Source organism: Crocodylus porosus, unplaced genomic scaffold (genome assembly GCF_001723895.1).
Source record: "Crocodylus porosus isolate Cpor-Errol unplaced genomic scaffold, CroPor_comp1, whole genome shotgun sequence".
In the NCBI taxonomy this organism is placed as follows: Eukaryota; Metazoa; Chordata; order Crocodylia; family Crocodylidae; genus Crocodylus; species Crocodylus porosus.
This window is the reverse complement of record NW_017728948.1, coordinates 70,030,849-70,047,602: the sequence shown is the minus strand read 5'-3', so window position 1 is coordinate 70,047,602 and position 16,754 is coordinate 70,030,849. Positions and strand designations below refer to the sequence as shown.

General features: G+C 39.9%; 1 protein-coding gene across 6 annotated transcripts in view; it reads left to right on the top strand.

Annotated features, from left to right (window-relative positions):
- PDLIM5 (PDZ and LIM domain 5) overlaps window positions 1-8,638 on the top strand; it is a 191,535-nt gene extending 182,897 nt beyond the window's left edge. For all 6 annotated transcript variants that reach the window (XM_019553012.1, XM_019553011.1, XM_019553010.1 and 3 more), the window contains 2 exons: window positions 4,327-4,442; window positions 5,076-8,638. In XM_019553012.1, coding sequence (XP_019408557.1) covers window positions 4,327-4,442; window positions 5,076-5,165 — 206 coding nt within the window. In that variant the 3' untranslated portion in view covers window positions 5,166-8,638. The remainder of the gene's footprint in view (window positions 1-4,326; window positions 4,443-5,075) is intronic.
- The last annotated feature ends 8,116 nt before the right edge of the window (window positions 8,639-16,754 follow it).

Genomic DNA, 16,754 nt, shown 5'->3' with positions numbered 1-16,754 from the left:
TATCTCCAGGTATTTGTTTTTCTCTTCTTCACTTTGACAGATATTTTCCAACTAGCCCTTGTTAGCTATTCAGTGTAGCCCAGAGGTGCTTAACCCCTGGCCCAAGGAACTATGTCATCCAGCCCATGGGGTTCCCCAAGATCCAGAAATCTGGTGGCAGGGGAATGGTGGCAGCATTAATTGTTAGGGGTGTGCAGTATTTTATTCAGATTAAGATTTGGCCCAAATTGGGGATAATGATTTCATTCGGATCACTGTCATGATTCGATTTGGCCAAATCTGAATCTGGTGATTCTGAAGATTCAATCCTGATTCAGAGAATCAGTGATTTGGCCATAGACACAGCTTTAAATGGCTCGTGAACGCTGAGATGGTGGGGCAGATGGAGCGTCCCACAGGAGCAATGGGGTGGGGGTGCTGCCTGCTCTGCAGCAAACTTGGAAGTACTCTGTGCCACTTCCAGGACTACTGATGAGTGCACAGGGGATCCCTCTACACCCCCTGGCAATCAGTAAATCGGCAGTTGGCCACAGGGTGACCCCAGGTATCCCCCCACACCCAGAAGGCACCAGTCACCAAGCCGGGGTGGGGTCCCTTGTATGTTCCCCCATGGAGCAGGAAGTGGACTGGAAGTGTTTCTGGTCCACTTCTGGATCCACTGCCAAGTGCTCTGGGGACCTCCCCGTGCTCCCATGGGACACTCCATCTGCCCCCAGCATCTCAGCATTCATGAGCCACCTCGTTCCTTGTGTTATATAGAAAAAACATTTAAAGTTGTGTCTATGTCTGAATCATCAAATCTTCCCAAATCTAATCAGCGACTGAAGTTTGCACAGCCCTATTAATTGCCACTCCCTGCTGCTAAACTTCCAGACGCAGCTCCCAGAATGCCCATGCCATGGTGCTGCTGCTGCTAGAGTCCAAACTGCTACTGCAGAAACAGTGGCAGCAGTAACAGCCTAGGCATGTAAGATTCCCTTCCCTGCATTCCTCCATCTACAAGGCTTAGCATACTCCCACCAACTGACCTGGGTGCTGAATGAATTCACTATGTCTCTGACCTATACTTTAAGGAAGCTAGACATTAAGGTGGCCTTTTTAAGGACACAGGAACAAGCTACCTCAACGCCCTTCCCATTTTTGTCACAACAGTACACTAGACTGATTACTCAGCAATCTCTTTAACCAGTTGAAACTCAAAAAAGAAATCCTATAAGAAGTAGAAACCTGGCCGTAGTACTAAGGAAGAATATAAGACAAGTGCACAGGCATGTAGGGAGATGATTAGGAAGGCCAAGTCATGATTTGAAATGCAACTTTCAAGGAATATAAGAGGCAATAAAAAGGGATCCTACAAGTATGTGAAAAGTAAAAGGAAGAGCAAAGAAACTATAGTTTCCTTATGGAATGCAGAAGGTAATCTAGTTATAAATGATGCAGAGAAAGCTGAAGTATTTAATGCCTTTTTTATGTCATCCTTCATATATAGGGGCAGCTACCAAATGACCAGTGTATTTGCGAACAGAGATAAGGATAGAGATAGGGAGACAAACAGTCTAGAGTAGTAGAAAAACAGTTTAGGGATTACTTAGGAATGTTAGATGCTTTCAAGTCAGATAGGATGCACCCTAGCATACTGGAATAATTGGCTGAGGTAATTGCAGAGCCATTAGCTATTCTTCTGGAGAACTTGTTGGATCAGATGCCACTAACTGATTGGATCATTCTGCTCAGGGAGTAGTTATCAGTGGCTCAATTTGTAATTCAGAGGAGTCATCAAGTGGGGTTCCCCAGGGATTTGTCCTAGGTTTGGTATTGTTCAACACCACCATTAATGATTTAGATGATAGAATTGAAAGCATACTTAGCAAATTTTCTTATGACACCAAGTTGGGTACTGCTGTGCACACACTGGATAGCAGGGCTAGGATCCAGAATGACCTGCATAGACTGGAAAAATGGTCCACAGTCAATCAGATGAGATTCAGCAAGGACAAGTGCAAAGACCTGCACCTGAGACAAAATATTTTCATGCACAAATAAAAACTGAAAAATGACTGGGTAGGCTGCAGTACTACAGAGAAGGACCTGGGGGTTACAGTAGGTCATAAGCTGAAAATGAGTCAACAGTACTCTTGCAGTACTCTTGTTGCCAAAAAACAACGGTACCCTGGGTTGCATCAAAAGAAGTGTCACTTGCAATTCAAGGGAAGTGATTCTTCCCCTTTATTTGGCACTGGTGAGGCCTAACTAGGAGTGTCCAGTTTTGGGCCCTACACTTCAAAAAAGATAAGGGTAGATTGGAAAGAGTCCAGGAGAGAGCAAGACTATGAGGAAAGGCTGAAAGATCTCAGATTATTGGGTCTAGAAAAGAGAACACCAAGAAGGGATTTGATAACGGTCTTCCAATAATTGAAGGTGAATTATAGACAGGATGGAGATAGGTTTTTCTCTGTGGCCCTAGGGCCAGGAGTAGAAGCAATGGCCTCTCAATCTGCAGCAGAGGAAGTTTAGCTGGAGAGTAGGAAGAACTTTTTGACTATGAGGGTGGCCAAGTATTGGAACAGGTGACCTAGAGAAGTTGTGAAATCACCATTGTTGGAAATTTTCAAGAGCATGTTGAACAGACACCTGGCTGAGGATGGGTTAGGCAGTGACAATCATGCTTTGAACAGGGGCTTGAACAAATAATTTAAGATCACCCTAAGTCAATAATTAGATTCTGTGCATGGAAAATTATGACAAATTATACATTTTCCATACATAGTATCCTTGTAGTATGCTTGTTTCTGGGTCAGAAGGTTGCTTGTACAAGTTAACGTATTAACTTGCTAACATATGCCATGCATATGTTCATAATGCATGGCACTGGTGGCAGTCATCTCTTGTACAGGTGCCAGCTTTCTAATAAGATGTAAATTTGAGGGAACTTCATCCACTGGAAAGTGGCAATTCCCCTTCACATGCCCTCTCTATTAATGTGGTTAAGGAGCCCATGGCACGCTTCTGAGAGGCACAGAGTACATGCCCTACCTATCTTTCTTTCTTCCCAGTTTTTTAAGGGTTTTATTAGAAAATGTAAAAGTTGTACTTTTAGCCTACAGAGTGTCCAGCTTTCAAGTGTAGATGCTTAGATTAAACAGTCAGCTTCACAGTCACCTAAAATGCTGGATGTCCAAGCATTGTGTTCTAACTGGTCTGTCAGCATTAAGAGGTTGAACAGAAGGGCACATTGTGATAGTCTTATGTGAAACACAAAACAGAGAAAAAAATTGTTATGCCACAGTATCCAAGGCATGAAGGAGAAAAAGAACTGAAGCCTTTAAATCAGGGGTTAGAAACATTTTTGGGGCAGAGTGCCAAAAGCACCTGCAACTTCCTCTTGTAAAATGTTGGCATGCCAGAGGCAGATAGCAAGGGAGCTGTGAGGGGCCTGATCCTTGCTGTGGCAGCCATCTGCCCCAAGGCACACGAGCATCCGCCACCAGCAGCAACCCAGGTTGGGGTTCCATGGACTCCGACGCAGCTGCTTGCAGCTTCCTGGCTGTCCATCACAGCTGGCCTGGCTCTAGGCAGGCCCCTGCTGCCTGCCACAGAGCCCAGGCTGCTTGCAGCAGGTGGCAGGGAGGCTACAAGCAGTTGCACTGGGGTCTGGGGAGCGGCGGTCCAGGTCATTGGTGGGAGTGGGTGCACACATGCCTCCCAGTGGACAGTGGGGAAGGAGCTGGATTTGCACTGCCACAACAAAGATGGGGTCCCTCGCAGCTCTCTCACCTTCCACCCCAAGGCACATGTGCCAAGCAAAATGCCTTTGCGTGCTACTCTGGCATGTGTGGGGGGTTGCCAACACCTGCTTTAAATTGTCTCTCTTACTGCTGATGCCTCAAAAGGAAAACCAGAAAACTTTATGATACTAAGCAGTAACAAAGCTAAACAAGGCAACTACCTTTATACCTGAGTGTAGATTAAAGATATTCCCTTCAAAGGAAGACTTACTCCCTGTGGAGGGTGAGCATGGACCAGGTCAAGTCTCAAAATAACACTTGCATGGGTCCCAAGTAGTCCATAGATCTTGTGCTGGCCTTTTGTGGAAGGAAAAGGAATCTGCAAAAAGAATCAGGCTATGAGTTAGAAAGACTTTCCATGTCTATCAGCCTAGGAACTCCCAACTTAGTGTACCCATCCCCTGAAGGTTTGTTCCTGACATTATGAAACTTGGCAGGTCAAAGGCAAAACACAGTGCCATCTATTGAAAAACAAAATGATTTGCAAGTCTCAGTTTCCCACTAATGCTTCATACTATAAAACTATTTTTGTATGGTACAGATTACTATTCCCTCTTTGGTACCATGTGCCATGGCTGTGAATTTCCCATTGAAGCTGGTGACAAATTTCTTGAAGCCCTGGGCCACACCTGGCATGACACCTGCTTTGTGTGCTCGGTAAGTAAAACTGTTCTGCATTTTAAACATATCAGTGGCAGCAGTGCTTATGCTAACCTGAACAATACGGGAGTAACAGCTTGAAATGTCTTTTATCCTCATAACCTAAACAAAAAAACACTTTCACAGTTATTTGGAAGGTGCATTGCAATTGTGAAATTTTGGAACCTGTACAGATCATTTGGTTTGGTCCATGGCCACATGTACTAGCATTTAACCTTTCATGTTTACTGCTTGAAGGTAGCATTAAAAGTCTATAAAGAAATGTGTGCATCTAGAATGTCAAAAGTGTTGCTTGTATTCACATCAAGTGACATGAACATCTTTTAGATTGATTTAGAACATTGGGCTGTTATACTTCAATTTATAGTTCATGAGGAGGAAAAACAGTACCTGACAATGGGATTTTTAAATTTTCAGTATTGATTTCACTGTGCTTCCATTGGGCTGAAAAAATTCTAGCGACTTCATTAGGGGAACGGTTAAGCTGACACTGACCGCTGCTGCTTAATATTCCACCCACAATGCATATTCCTGAATAATGAATAACATTCCTTGTTCCATGTGTGTTGACCCTGATTTGGCATCCTAAATAATGTATTGGGCACTTTTTTTTGTTCAATCTCCTTTCAGGTGTGTTGTGACAGTCTGGAGGGTCAGACTTTCTTCTCCAAGAAGGATAAGCCACTATGCAAGAAACATGCTCGCTCTGTGAACTTCTGATTCTTAGGCCACATCTTAACAAACTTAAGGAGTTGAGAGGAAGATTGGAATTCATTGGCTGTCCATTTTCCATGAATTGTTTGTTACCTATATGCATCTTTTTAGAAATAGAAGCAAGACGTGAGAGTGTTTCTCAAAGAACAGTTTTCTTTCAGTAAAAAGAGGGTGGGTAGCCTAAATGCTAAGAGTTAATTTTTAGGATGATCATATTTTCACACCCAGCATGTTCCTGTACTGGTCTCATTATTTATATGGGTAAATATATATTTGTTTAAATATTACTAATGAAGCAGTTACAAATTCAGACCTGCTATCATAAAACCTGATTTTGCTGCTATTCAGAAAGAAAGGGGTTATTGGCTTAGATATCCAAATCATATTAGAGGTATGAATGTTTTTCTAAAAACGCATCTAAAAACGTTAAAACTAAAATCCAGTATTAACACTGATAAAGAATCTTAAAGATAAGGATTAAGATATCTGGAACATGTTTTAATGCGTGAAATCTTCACTTTGGATAACACTCTCATATGGTCCATGCTTGTCGTCCACTCTCACGGGATTGCATGAAGCCCCTGGTAATCAAATTTTAATAGACCCACAAAGAACAGTGTGGAGATTTATGTTTCCAAATTATGGGATAGCTATTCGAATGGAAAGTAATGATTTAAGAAGTGCCCCTCAAGCCTTGGAGATGACACATGGAACACTGTTCTTTCAGATGTGGCATTATCACCAAAAGGCTAGCCAAAAGTGTCAGAGTATGAAATTGCATCTGACAGGAACTGTCTAATCAGATCTTAAACTTAATATTTTCTCTACTTGTATGCTCACAGTTCAGCAGTTAGAAGTGCTTGGGGGAGGAAGAAAGGGAAAGAAACTATGTTAAGTCTGCATGTAACAACGTTTTGTATCCAGAAGATGAGGCTTCTTCCTTCTGTTAGGAGGGAAGGTTCTGAAGTACAACTCAGGACTTTGTTTTCTCCCAGCACCGCCTCTGTGATGTAGCTCATGAATATATTTATATATGATGTTTGTTTGTTTAGTGCAAGCTATTTTCTTGCTTATATGCTAGGATTTGTTTAGCTCATTCTCTCTTTCAGTCTTCCTCTAGTCATAAAGAATGGATTGTTGGGTAATATAATATTGAGTTAGGCAGTTCGGTATCTCTCAGTTCTTGAAAAGCAACAGAGATAATACTGTCATTATGCACATATCGCAAACCAACAGACTTTGCCGATATCTTTTCTGGATTAATGTGAAAATCACCCCTGTGCAGAGCCGAAATAAAGCCTAGACACCAGTGAAGTAGCAATTGTAGACGTATAAGAAAGAGGTACTGACTCTCTCCAGAGAGTGAATTTCACTCCAGGAGAGTTGGACAACAGAGAAGGGGTCCTTTCTGTCCCAAATGAGAATCCTGCTTGAAGCCAGGTTTATATACTGCCTATTTAAATGGGGAAGTTAGATAGATAGTCTTTGTTGCCTTTCTGTTAAGTACACATTTACATTTTAGAGTTGGTACTAAGGAAAAGTTTATTAGTAATGATATGAGGAAAATAAAATGAAAAGAATTGACATGTACTCTTGTTTGCCATGGTTCAGTAAAGAAAATATTTGTGTAGAATATATACAAAGACAAACCTATTGTATTGAACTCTAAAAGAATCCTTAGTATTCAGAAGAATTCACTGAGACAGGGCTGTGCAATAGGTAGTATTTAATTTGTATTTCCTGAGGGTATTTTTTTCTCAACGCTACTACACTTTAACTTCCAATGATATGGGAGAAATATTGTAAAGCAACTTAAAATGTTTACAGTCTAGATATGGTTGATGTGGATAGGCCAAAAAAAAACCCCAGTAAACAAAATGGAACAATCAAGAGATGAGTAGCTTTTTGAACAGAGAGGCAGACCAGGTAATATATAGGAATCAAGAATAATTTTGAGCAAGAAGACCAAGATTGCCTTTGAGACAACTAGAACGTTCAAAGCTGGGGCTCAAATAAATACTTCCAACAGAAATTCATAGCACATGTTTGGGAAGGAGATTAAAATGGCTAGGCTAGAAGTGCACTGCACTTTCTGCAATTAAAAAAATATATGAAAAGTGGAGGGATGCAATAGGTTTCAAGAGATAACACATTTTTTCTGCTTGGGGTTGTACTAAAATTATTTCACTTGAATCATTTATTGGAATCATCTTTCTTAATCCTTGTGAACCAGGATTTAGAATTATCCCAGTTGCTAAGAATGTAGCCTGGAAAGGCTTAATAGCATTTCTTTAACCAGCTGGTTCACCTTTTAATTTGTGCTCTATTTCTGGGCGTGTTTTCTTTTCTTTTTAATAACTTAAAATCACTGATATCTATTTTAATATTAAAGGGAAGTAACACATTTTATAATTACAGCACAAACCCAAAGGATCAGTATGTCAATATATAAATGTTTTTAAGAGGTGAGATTCTAGTAGGGCACTTTATTATAATGCTGAGTATCTCACTGAATATTTATTATTGTGGTTAGAAGTATTTCATATTAATATCTTCAATTTTATTTTTAAGGAAACATTGCTTATTTACCTCCAAAATCATTAGATTTATGTGTGTGTGTGTGTGTGTGTGTGTGTGTGTGTGTGTATACACATACATACACACACAATTTTTTTTCTGATGATAGACTTGATGTAGCAAATCAGCACTGCTCAACTAGCCGTGCTGAAAACTAGAGTTTTCACAATTTTCTCAACTATTTTTCACCAGAACTGGCTTCATTGAGGAGGGTCCAGACTTTGAACACATGTTAGAATTTAGGGGCTTAAACCTGCCTTGCAGTAAACATCAGGTGTGCCTGTAGATGTGCATTTTTTGGAAAATCAGTCTCTGCATACATATACAGTCACTGATTTCTCAAACTAGGCCTGTTGGAGGACAAGACTACAAGACTAAACTCTGTGTCTGAGGTAAAAGGGATTTAAAGATGTATAACTGAACCAAGATGGCAGATTTTGCATGTTCTAACTAATTCATGTTATAGAATTAGTAGTAAATAACAATTACATTTTAATATAACACTGTTGCAAACGTAAAGGCAAAAGATGGTTAGTGGTACAGTATGTGCTTATATATTGAGCAGTCATTTCTGGCTGCATTTGCTAAGCTGCTAGTGTTTTCTGGTAATACAAACGGCTTGGTTAAGAGCAGTAAAGGAAAAATATTTCAGTTCACAGATTATAGTTTTTTTTCATCTTGCTTTACTTCAATCAACAGCTAAAGAATTTTTCTGATTTGTTCACTTGTATTTGTTATTCTTTGGCTTCTAATTTTGTCTGTTCACCTTTGCAAAGTTCATAAAACAAATCTTTGTTCAAGGTCTTAGTTTTGTTTTTGAATAAATGTCTATAAAAAGCACAAACAACAAAGCAATATCCTGATGTACGCATATTAATAAATAGCTCTGGAGTTGTATTTATTTTAATGTTTGTTTGCTTGTTTGTTGTCAACATTTCCACAAGGTAGCACACAACAATAACACAAGTCCATTCCTATTGATGTAGCATTCTTTGTTCCACAACATTTGCCAAAACCAGACTATTCTGTAGTGTATATTTGAATGCAGTTGATATTTTTGTTGGACTGACACCATTCATAGCAATCCTATCTCTTAAGAGGAGCATTATCTGATACTGTATTTAGCCACAGCACAAAGCTTTCTCTGCTTTCACCTGGGAATACTTAACCATCTGATGTAATGTGGGCGGTTACTCCCAGTTCTCACAAGCTGGGTATCTCCTAACTAGGCAAAGGCCCTGTTGTTTTTTTTTTACTGTTATTTGTACAAGCAGAGGAGAAAATTGCACATGGCTCTATAAAATTTAGAGGCAATTTTACAGAAAATTTGCCTCTCCTTCAATGTTTAGGCTATAAATAAGACAAAAGCAAATCTATTTGCAAACAGTATATTAAACTCCAGAAGCCAAACTTTTAAAGGCATCAAGTCTACCTTTGACATTTTAATGGCAAAGCTTTGGTTTCTATCAATCACAATGTCATTTAGCGTTAAAATGCACCGACAAAAAATAAGAGATCTGTCATTCATTCATTAAGACACTGTAATCCAGTGTAAGATTTATAGGCTTAAAACTCAACAGTGTGTTTTCACAATAAATCCCTTTTCACTGCTCAAGCCAGAACAAATCTCTGTCAGTCAAAATGTTTGCTGGTCATAATGCTCTGTATAAGATCTTCAAAGGTTCTCTTGCAAAATTGCATATAAATCCTTTTACCAGCAAAAGCTTAATTTAGGTTTGCGTTTTACTTTCTCAGGACATGGGTTAATATCTTTTGCTCAGTAAAGATCTTGGTTATATCAGAAACACATAGGAGCTAATTTATTATTAACAGTCTGGTGTTAATTAGGGGGAATTACCAGAAATAGTTTGCTTGATGGAAATTTATTATGGGATCACACTTTACTGATGGCAGAATAGGAGTCACTGAAAGAGTGCAGCTTCTACTCATAACTAACTAATTAATAAGGTGCCAAAATTCCTCTGAGAAGGGTTTGGTCCCAACTATGGGAACCTCACAGGGCAAATGGTTCCTATGCAGTATTTAAAATTTAAAACAGGAAAAGAGGGAGGAGGAAAAATTGCTGCCCAGCAGAAGTCTCAAAAATGGCTGGCTCTTTCTTACTTTTATAAATGGAAGGATTTAGCTTGGTTCCTAGGCTTATGAGAGAATTGGTTGTCCTCTTTCACAGACAAAAAAATCTCACGTGGTGTTCTCAAGTTTAAATTTTCTGTTTTTCCTGTATATACCATACGTTACAGCTTGTAAATTTATTAACGGGGCTTTAGAAATAACTATTATTTTATTTTATTCACATTTTAAAAGTACCCTTTGCATTTATTTGGTTGAAAAGTTAAAGCTCAGACTAGGTGGCAAATAGATATCAATGGCTGATGAGAAAGATGCAGTTTCTAGATCTCTTACATACCCGGGTACATAGCATATACTTAGTTTGGGGAGAGTTATTGGCATTCATTGTAGTTTAGTGGGAATAATATTTAGGGAATATATTTTATTGACATCTGAATGGTATATTATAATGCAACGGAGTGCCACCAAACCATTGCCTAGCTCCTGAAAAACTAAAGAATAAAAAATAACTAATAAATGAGGAGACGCACTTAGTAAAATATTTCAGTAAGATTTTTTAGAGTGCCTTGGAATTAAGAGGCACAAGTTTTGACTGAGAGTCATTTGAACTTGTCTTCTAAATATGTAGGCACTTCAGAACTCCTACCCTTTATACTGCATGCTTTAAAAGGCTTCTGTTGTATTAGGATAGAAGCAATGTCTGCAGCATTGTGTTCTGAGCTACCTTCACAGTTTCCAGTGAAACGCAATCTTATTTAAACATTCACACCTTTGCTTTACTTGTCCTTCTAATAAAAAGCACTGACTGTTGTTTTTTATTTGTTTTAAAGTACTTCAGGAAAAAAAATCCCATCAGGTGTGTCTATTTCTCTTCTCAACGCAACAGTGAAATGTCAAAGGTTCATATGGTAAATATAAATATGAACTGAGCATTGATGAATCATTTCAGAGTACCTTTCCACCGGGAAGTTTCCACAGGTGTGTCAGCCCCTCCGACATCCAATGGCAATAGACATGGCCTCCTACAAGTTTGGGGTCCTATCGAAGTACATTCTGCAGCAAAAGAGCACACAAATGTTTGTGAAGGGTTGAATTTATGCATAAGATGAAACCCCATCAATTTTGATTTACACATCTGTAAATAACAAGTAATTGTACTGAAGTCATGCTGGTTTTATGTATGGGTAAACTCAGATCAGAATTGCACTTTGTCTGGATCAAGTCCAATTTAAAGTAGAGATAAAGCAAACTTATACTTGCTGTAGAATTGTTTTTTAGAATGATCTACACAGATATAACTTCACTTAATAAGCACATTTAATGAAATGTATTTTCTGAATTAATAGCTGACTAGACAAGTCAGAAAATAACACAAAAGAACAGGCATGTTAGGTTATTTCTAATACATAAGTACGTGATGACAAAACGTATTAAAGTGACTATTGCAACTGTTTGAGAGAAGCTGATTCAGTTTTATATTTAACTTCAATATTATTCTCACAATAAGATAACAGATTTTTTTAACATATAGACTTGATATAGCATACCCTAAGAATCAGAGATGATCAAGTGTTCCTTAATCAAAAGTGCAGAGTACTTTAACTCTCCCAGATGGTCTGCAAGGAAGTACACAAATTTAGCAGTTTATCACCCCCAAGTTCTATCAGCTTACTCTGTGTGGCCTTGGAAAAGGTATTTTCCTTCTCCAATTTATCATCTGCATAATGGAGATAATATTAACAACTTATAAAAGTTTAATGTAGTCTCCCAGTCACCATATTTAACAAGATGTTGATTATATCCTATTGTGGGTAAGGGGTATTCTTATCACTGGACAGCATAAGATACCACTGGACAGCGTTCAGTATATGCTGCTTTTCTACTTGCATCAGCAGTGTCCATTTTTGGACATTAATTAATTGTGGAAATTGATGTTTGGAAAAAACTGAACAATCAAGAGTGCTATATACCATATTTACTGGAAAAGAAAACAGCCCTGATTATAAAATAACACCTTCCCCCCAATAATTAAGTTCAAAATATGGAAAATGTATAAATTTATTATAATTTTCCAGGTGTAGAATCTAATTATTGGAGGTTTGCCTTGAATTTGTCCCCCTTCCAGTGCTACAGCAAAGACAATAAATCTAGGGAGTACAGGGAGTCCTTTGCATATGGTACCCATACATTTAGTTCATCCAGAATCGATGCATGTTACGTACATTTGAACAGTACTTTGGCAGCTACTAATATGTAGTAAAAGCCTTTTTTAAAAAAAAAAACAAAACATTTCTATAGATAGATTTTTTTTTTTTATTTTAAATTCATGTTCCAGGTCGAATTATCCCAAATCAGTTCCAAATCCTATCATCTGAGCAGAATTCAGTCATTCAAGTCCATATGATGCTACTACTGGCAAGTATCCTCCATCCCAACTCTTTGGCCTGGGGCTTCAGATACTCTCAAGTCCATTTGCAGGCAATCCAGAGGTCTTGGGGCTCACATGTCCCTGAGTCTTGCTTGCCCTTATCCCAAGAGCCAAAGGACCAAGCTGGGGAGACCTCACAGCTCAACAATATTCAGTATGTGTGTGTATTCCAGAAATACCATACAAAGGATCATGTGCTAATTAGTCCCCCGCTCATGACTGGAACCAGTTCTTGTTGCGAGTCCTGGGTTGCTTCAAAAATGTATATGCAGATGAGGCACAGAGGAACCTGGTCTGGCTTCACTTCACAGAGTGGGGGCCACACTAATTATATGCACCAGGCTGAGAGAAGGAGTGATAGAGGGACTTGGGAGCCCCATTTCATGATGTTTTCCAGGTGTTTAAGGCTGGTGAAGAAATGGCAATCATTGAAAATGAGAAGGAAAGGATCAGTTCAACTTGTGCGAGTGAAGAAGAAGTCAAAATGGATACAATGTAGTGGTTCACCCAGACTTGCAAAAGATTCAGCACTGAAGGAGTCTGTTCTTAATGGGCACTATCATATACCTTATTCAGATGGGCTGCACAAACCTAATGTGATAGATTTCCATCAGTATGTTTACCCAATACGTGTCATGTTCTGTAGTCATGGTCAGCATTAGCTGCATTTAATCAACTTATAGTTGGTTTCCATTGCTGAGCACATGCTGCTTTTGGCAGCAGTTTAATGATAGATGATGTATTTAGTGAGATTTCCTTGTATACAGTTATAAGACAAAGGGCTTTTTTCCCCCATGTCAGTTGAGGTCAGTGGGGGGAACCCTTGTATTTGAGTAACTACAGTATTTTCTCCTGCAAGGATCCTCTCTGAATTATTAACAACTCTTGGGTGGCTTTGCCTGTTTGTATATGGGCTAGAGAATATGCAGATATATTTCTCCAGAATCCACAGACAGTCTTCTAAATTAGAAGTAAAGTAACATCATTAAAATCAGTGATAATAAAAGTGATTGTGGCTATCAGATGGACTTCAGGCTGTAATCCCCATGCTTTTCTGATGCTTTTCAGATCTTATAGTTCATCTACCATTTTACTAGAAGCCTTTTGTATGTTTATGTAGCAAGCTGCATGCCTCAAGGGCTGCAGCCCAGCTGGAAGCAGACAGAAGATGATTCCAAGCCTACCTTGAAGAACTGGGCCAGCTGACAGTGATAACTGGCTGGCCCCATAGGAGTTAGAAAGCTCCCAGAGAGAGACCAGGGAAGGAAGACAGGAAGGCTGTGGGGCTGGAGACAGAAGCCCAAGCCAGAGTGCTCTCCCTGGGTTAGAGAGAAGTGTAAAGCTGAGAGCAGAGTGCACGTAGCAGAGAGAGAGCATGCAGATAGGTGCCTGGACAGGCCCCGAGCACCATGTCGGGGTTGTCTCTCAGGATTTACAGAAAGACTGAGGGAAGCTGAGGTACCGTGAGTTTGCAGGAGGGGCTAGAGGGAGAGAGAGGGATGAGTGCGGGCTAGTGACAGCAACACTAAGCCTGGACACACTCTCTGGGTCTGGAAAAAGACCCCGGCCTAATTCTGTGTTTGTTTATGTTGATTCCTGCTAGGAGGGAGTTTGCCCCAGGGAAACAAAGATTGTAAGAAAAGACTGAGCAAGCAGCCCCCAACCCACTAGTTTGGCACTCATCAGATGACATTTGGGCAAAGTATTGAGGTTTTGTTTTCTAAATGGAATATTTCTGAATGGCTCTTGATAGTGCTGCAGTTTAGATGATGTTGTGTTGCTTGATAATAGTCCAGTGATGTGTATAAAAACACATAGCAACACTGCACTCTTTTGCTTTAAACTTAGTTGACATTGCAAGCCTAAAGAGCCTTTGATAGGGAAGTCATCATAATGGCTTATGTAGCAAAAAGTTGGAATCCATCCCTGCTATGATCACCTGTCAGACAAGCTGATGCTAGAAAGTGAGCAGCAAGGCTAAAATAAACAAGCATGGGCCCTTTTAACCAGACGCAGGAAAGTGATGTTTGGGCACACAAAAATTAAAAGGGACACAGACTCCGGGGAATGGAGGAAGACTCTCAACCGTTGGGAGCAGAGGATGGATCCCAGGGCAGGGGTCAGGATGGTGGGGGCGACACTTACCGGTGTAAGTGCGGAGGCACTGGTGGGTCAAAGCCAGAGCAGCAAGCTCAGCAGGAGATATGAGACAAGGACAGCTTGCAGAAGCTTCCCAGGGCACTGATGGCACAAGACTCTCCAGACCTGTGAGAAGAGAGACGAGGAAACTGAAAGTGGTGGTTTTGGGCAGAAACCATAAGTAAAAAGCTAAGCTCTGGGCACAGGGCGAGACATGACTGAGGTGCTGAGAACCCTGGCTGGGGAAGACTAACTGGCAAGCAGCAGTCGCCCACAGGCAAAGAGATAATTCAATCACTGGCAGAGGCAGGGTTGTACCCATGTTGTGAGTAACCACATGAGAGGGCATCCCTGAAGAAACAGCAGCTCTACTGAGGGGAAATCACCAGGTGGCTAAGGATGACCAGTGACTTTTTCAGCTTACAACAGCCTGGATTGTAGCTAAGGGGCTCAAGAGGCTGTCCTACAAAAGGGAATCCCAGAAAGAGGAAGATTGGTGAAAGGATATTCACTCCTTACTGTGCATTACTATTTGGCTTACCATGATAATCACTCATTAATATCACTATTATTATGTGTAATTATGTTGGTAAATTATAGTGTACAGTAAAGACACTAGATGCAAGATCAGACAATATGGTAGTGCTACATATGCTAGAGAGGCATTACTACAGGGCATCATTTGGGAGGAGTGGGAATTACATGATAAAAATTGAGCAGCACAACTTTACACACACACACACACACATTTTATGTACTTAGTAGTATGATGTGTGTAATAATAGGTTAAAATACTGGAACAGGATACATCACCTCAACTTGATAGACTAATTTACTTTGTTTAAAAAGTAAAGCAATAAGGTAAAGCATTTTGAAGGGATTTGGGTCTGAATTATTTGATTTTTTTTTTTGGTTTGTTTGGTTTGTTTTCAAATGCTTGGAAAGCCTCTTCACAAATGTCCAGATGAGCCATTTGTAAATCAAACACGATGCAGACCATGAAGAAGTATTTAATCAGATTTCACTGTAATTAGAACAGGAAATAGCTTCAGTACATGGTGACTGGGGGTAAATGTTGACTTTTTAATGGCAATAATTTTGCACACCATAAGTGATGCAAACTATTGAATAAAAGCAGTAACCTTTATTTAAGGCAACTGTGTACTCAAGATCTGCCTTCCAAATGAGGCAACCCAGACAGTGTAATCCATCCCAGCGAATAAACCTATTGCAGCTACTAGATGCTTCTGCTTCTGACTCATTGCAGTTCAGACCCACCTCCTCGCTCTGTAAAACTATGGTCACTTTGGCTCATTCAACCTGCCCTCGTCTGCCTCTGAAAAGTGCACAAAAATAATTTCATGAGGTTGAGATTTTGAAATTTAAGTTTAACACTTAGGCACCACTTTGTGCCATGTGTGGATCTCTTCTACCAATACGTGAGTTAATAGGGTAACAAATATGTTAAGAGGTTCCCTGTGTTATCAGTCTGAATTACTCCTGTAAGGGAGTATAGACTGCAAGTGCAGGTACTGCACAGGATTTTTCATACAACCGTTGAACATCACCATGACGATGTTCTTTCTACTTCCCTCCACAGTCTCAGAAAAAGTGTTGGGCTTGCCTAATTGTGACAAATTGTATGTTGTTTTGTGTTAGAGACAAATATCTGTTGGAATTTATTGAAAACAATACTTCCATTTATAACTTGACCCACGTGGGACCTGGTTCTGTAAGGTAGAATGGTAGTACCACCTATAACTAAAATTGGTCAACACTTCAGTGGCAAAAACAATTGGAACGTCATGCTGGGGGCCAGAACTGTGTTACTCTGTCCTGTATAAATACCTAATGAAAAGACTATCCCTACCCCACAGAGCTGGCAGTTGTAACAAGAAACAACAGAAGGATGCAGACGAGTGATTACAACAAACCAATTTATACAGGACAGAGTAACACAGTTCTGAGGAACACTCAAGTCTAGGTGTCCCATATAAATGCAGAATGACTGGCTGTGCAACATGGAAGTAGTTAGGAATATTTTTGAGAAACCGTTTGTCAGCTTTAAATAAAAACATATTTGTATCCACAAAATGTCGATACCTAGCACATATGAAAAAGAAGGACCCCCAACCCAAGATAGTCAATAGCTGTTGAGGCACTTGCTTGAAATATGGGACACCTAGACTTGAGTGTTCCTGGACAGAATGGGCCAGAGCAGGGACATGCGCCTACATCCCATGCAATTGTTCTAATTACTCAGCTATCAGCTAACCCAGATTGCATCTCCTGATTTTGTCCTCCCACACTCCCGTTACAAATTTCAGAATATCTTATTTTTGTTCTGTACTGATATGAAA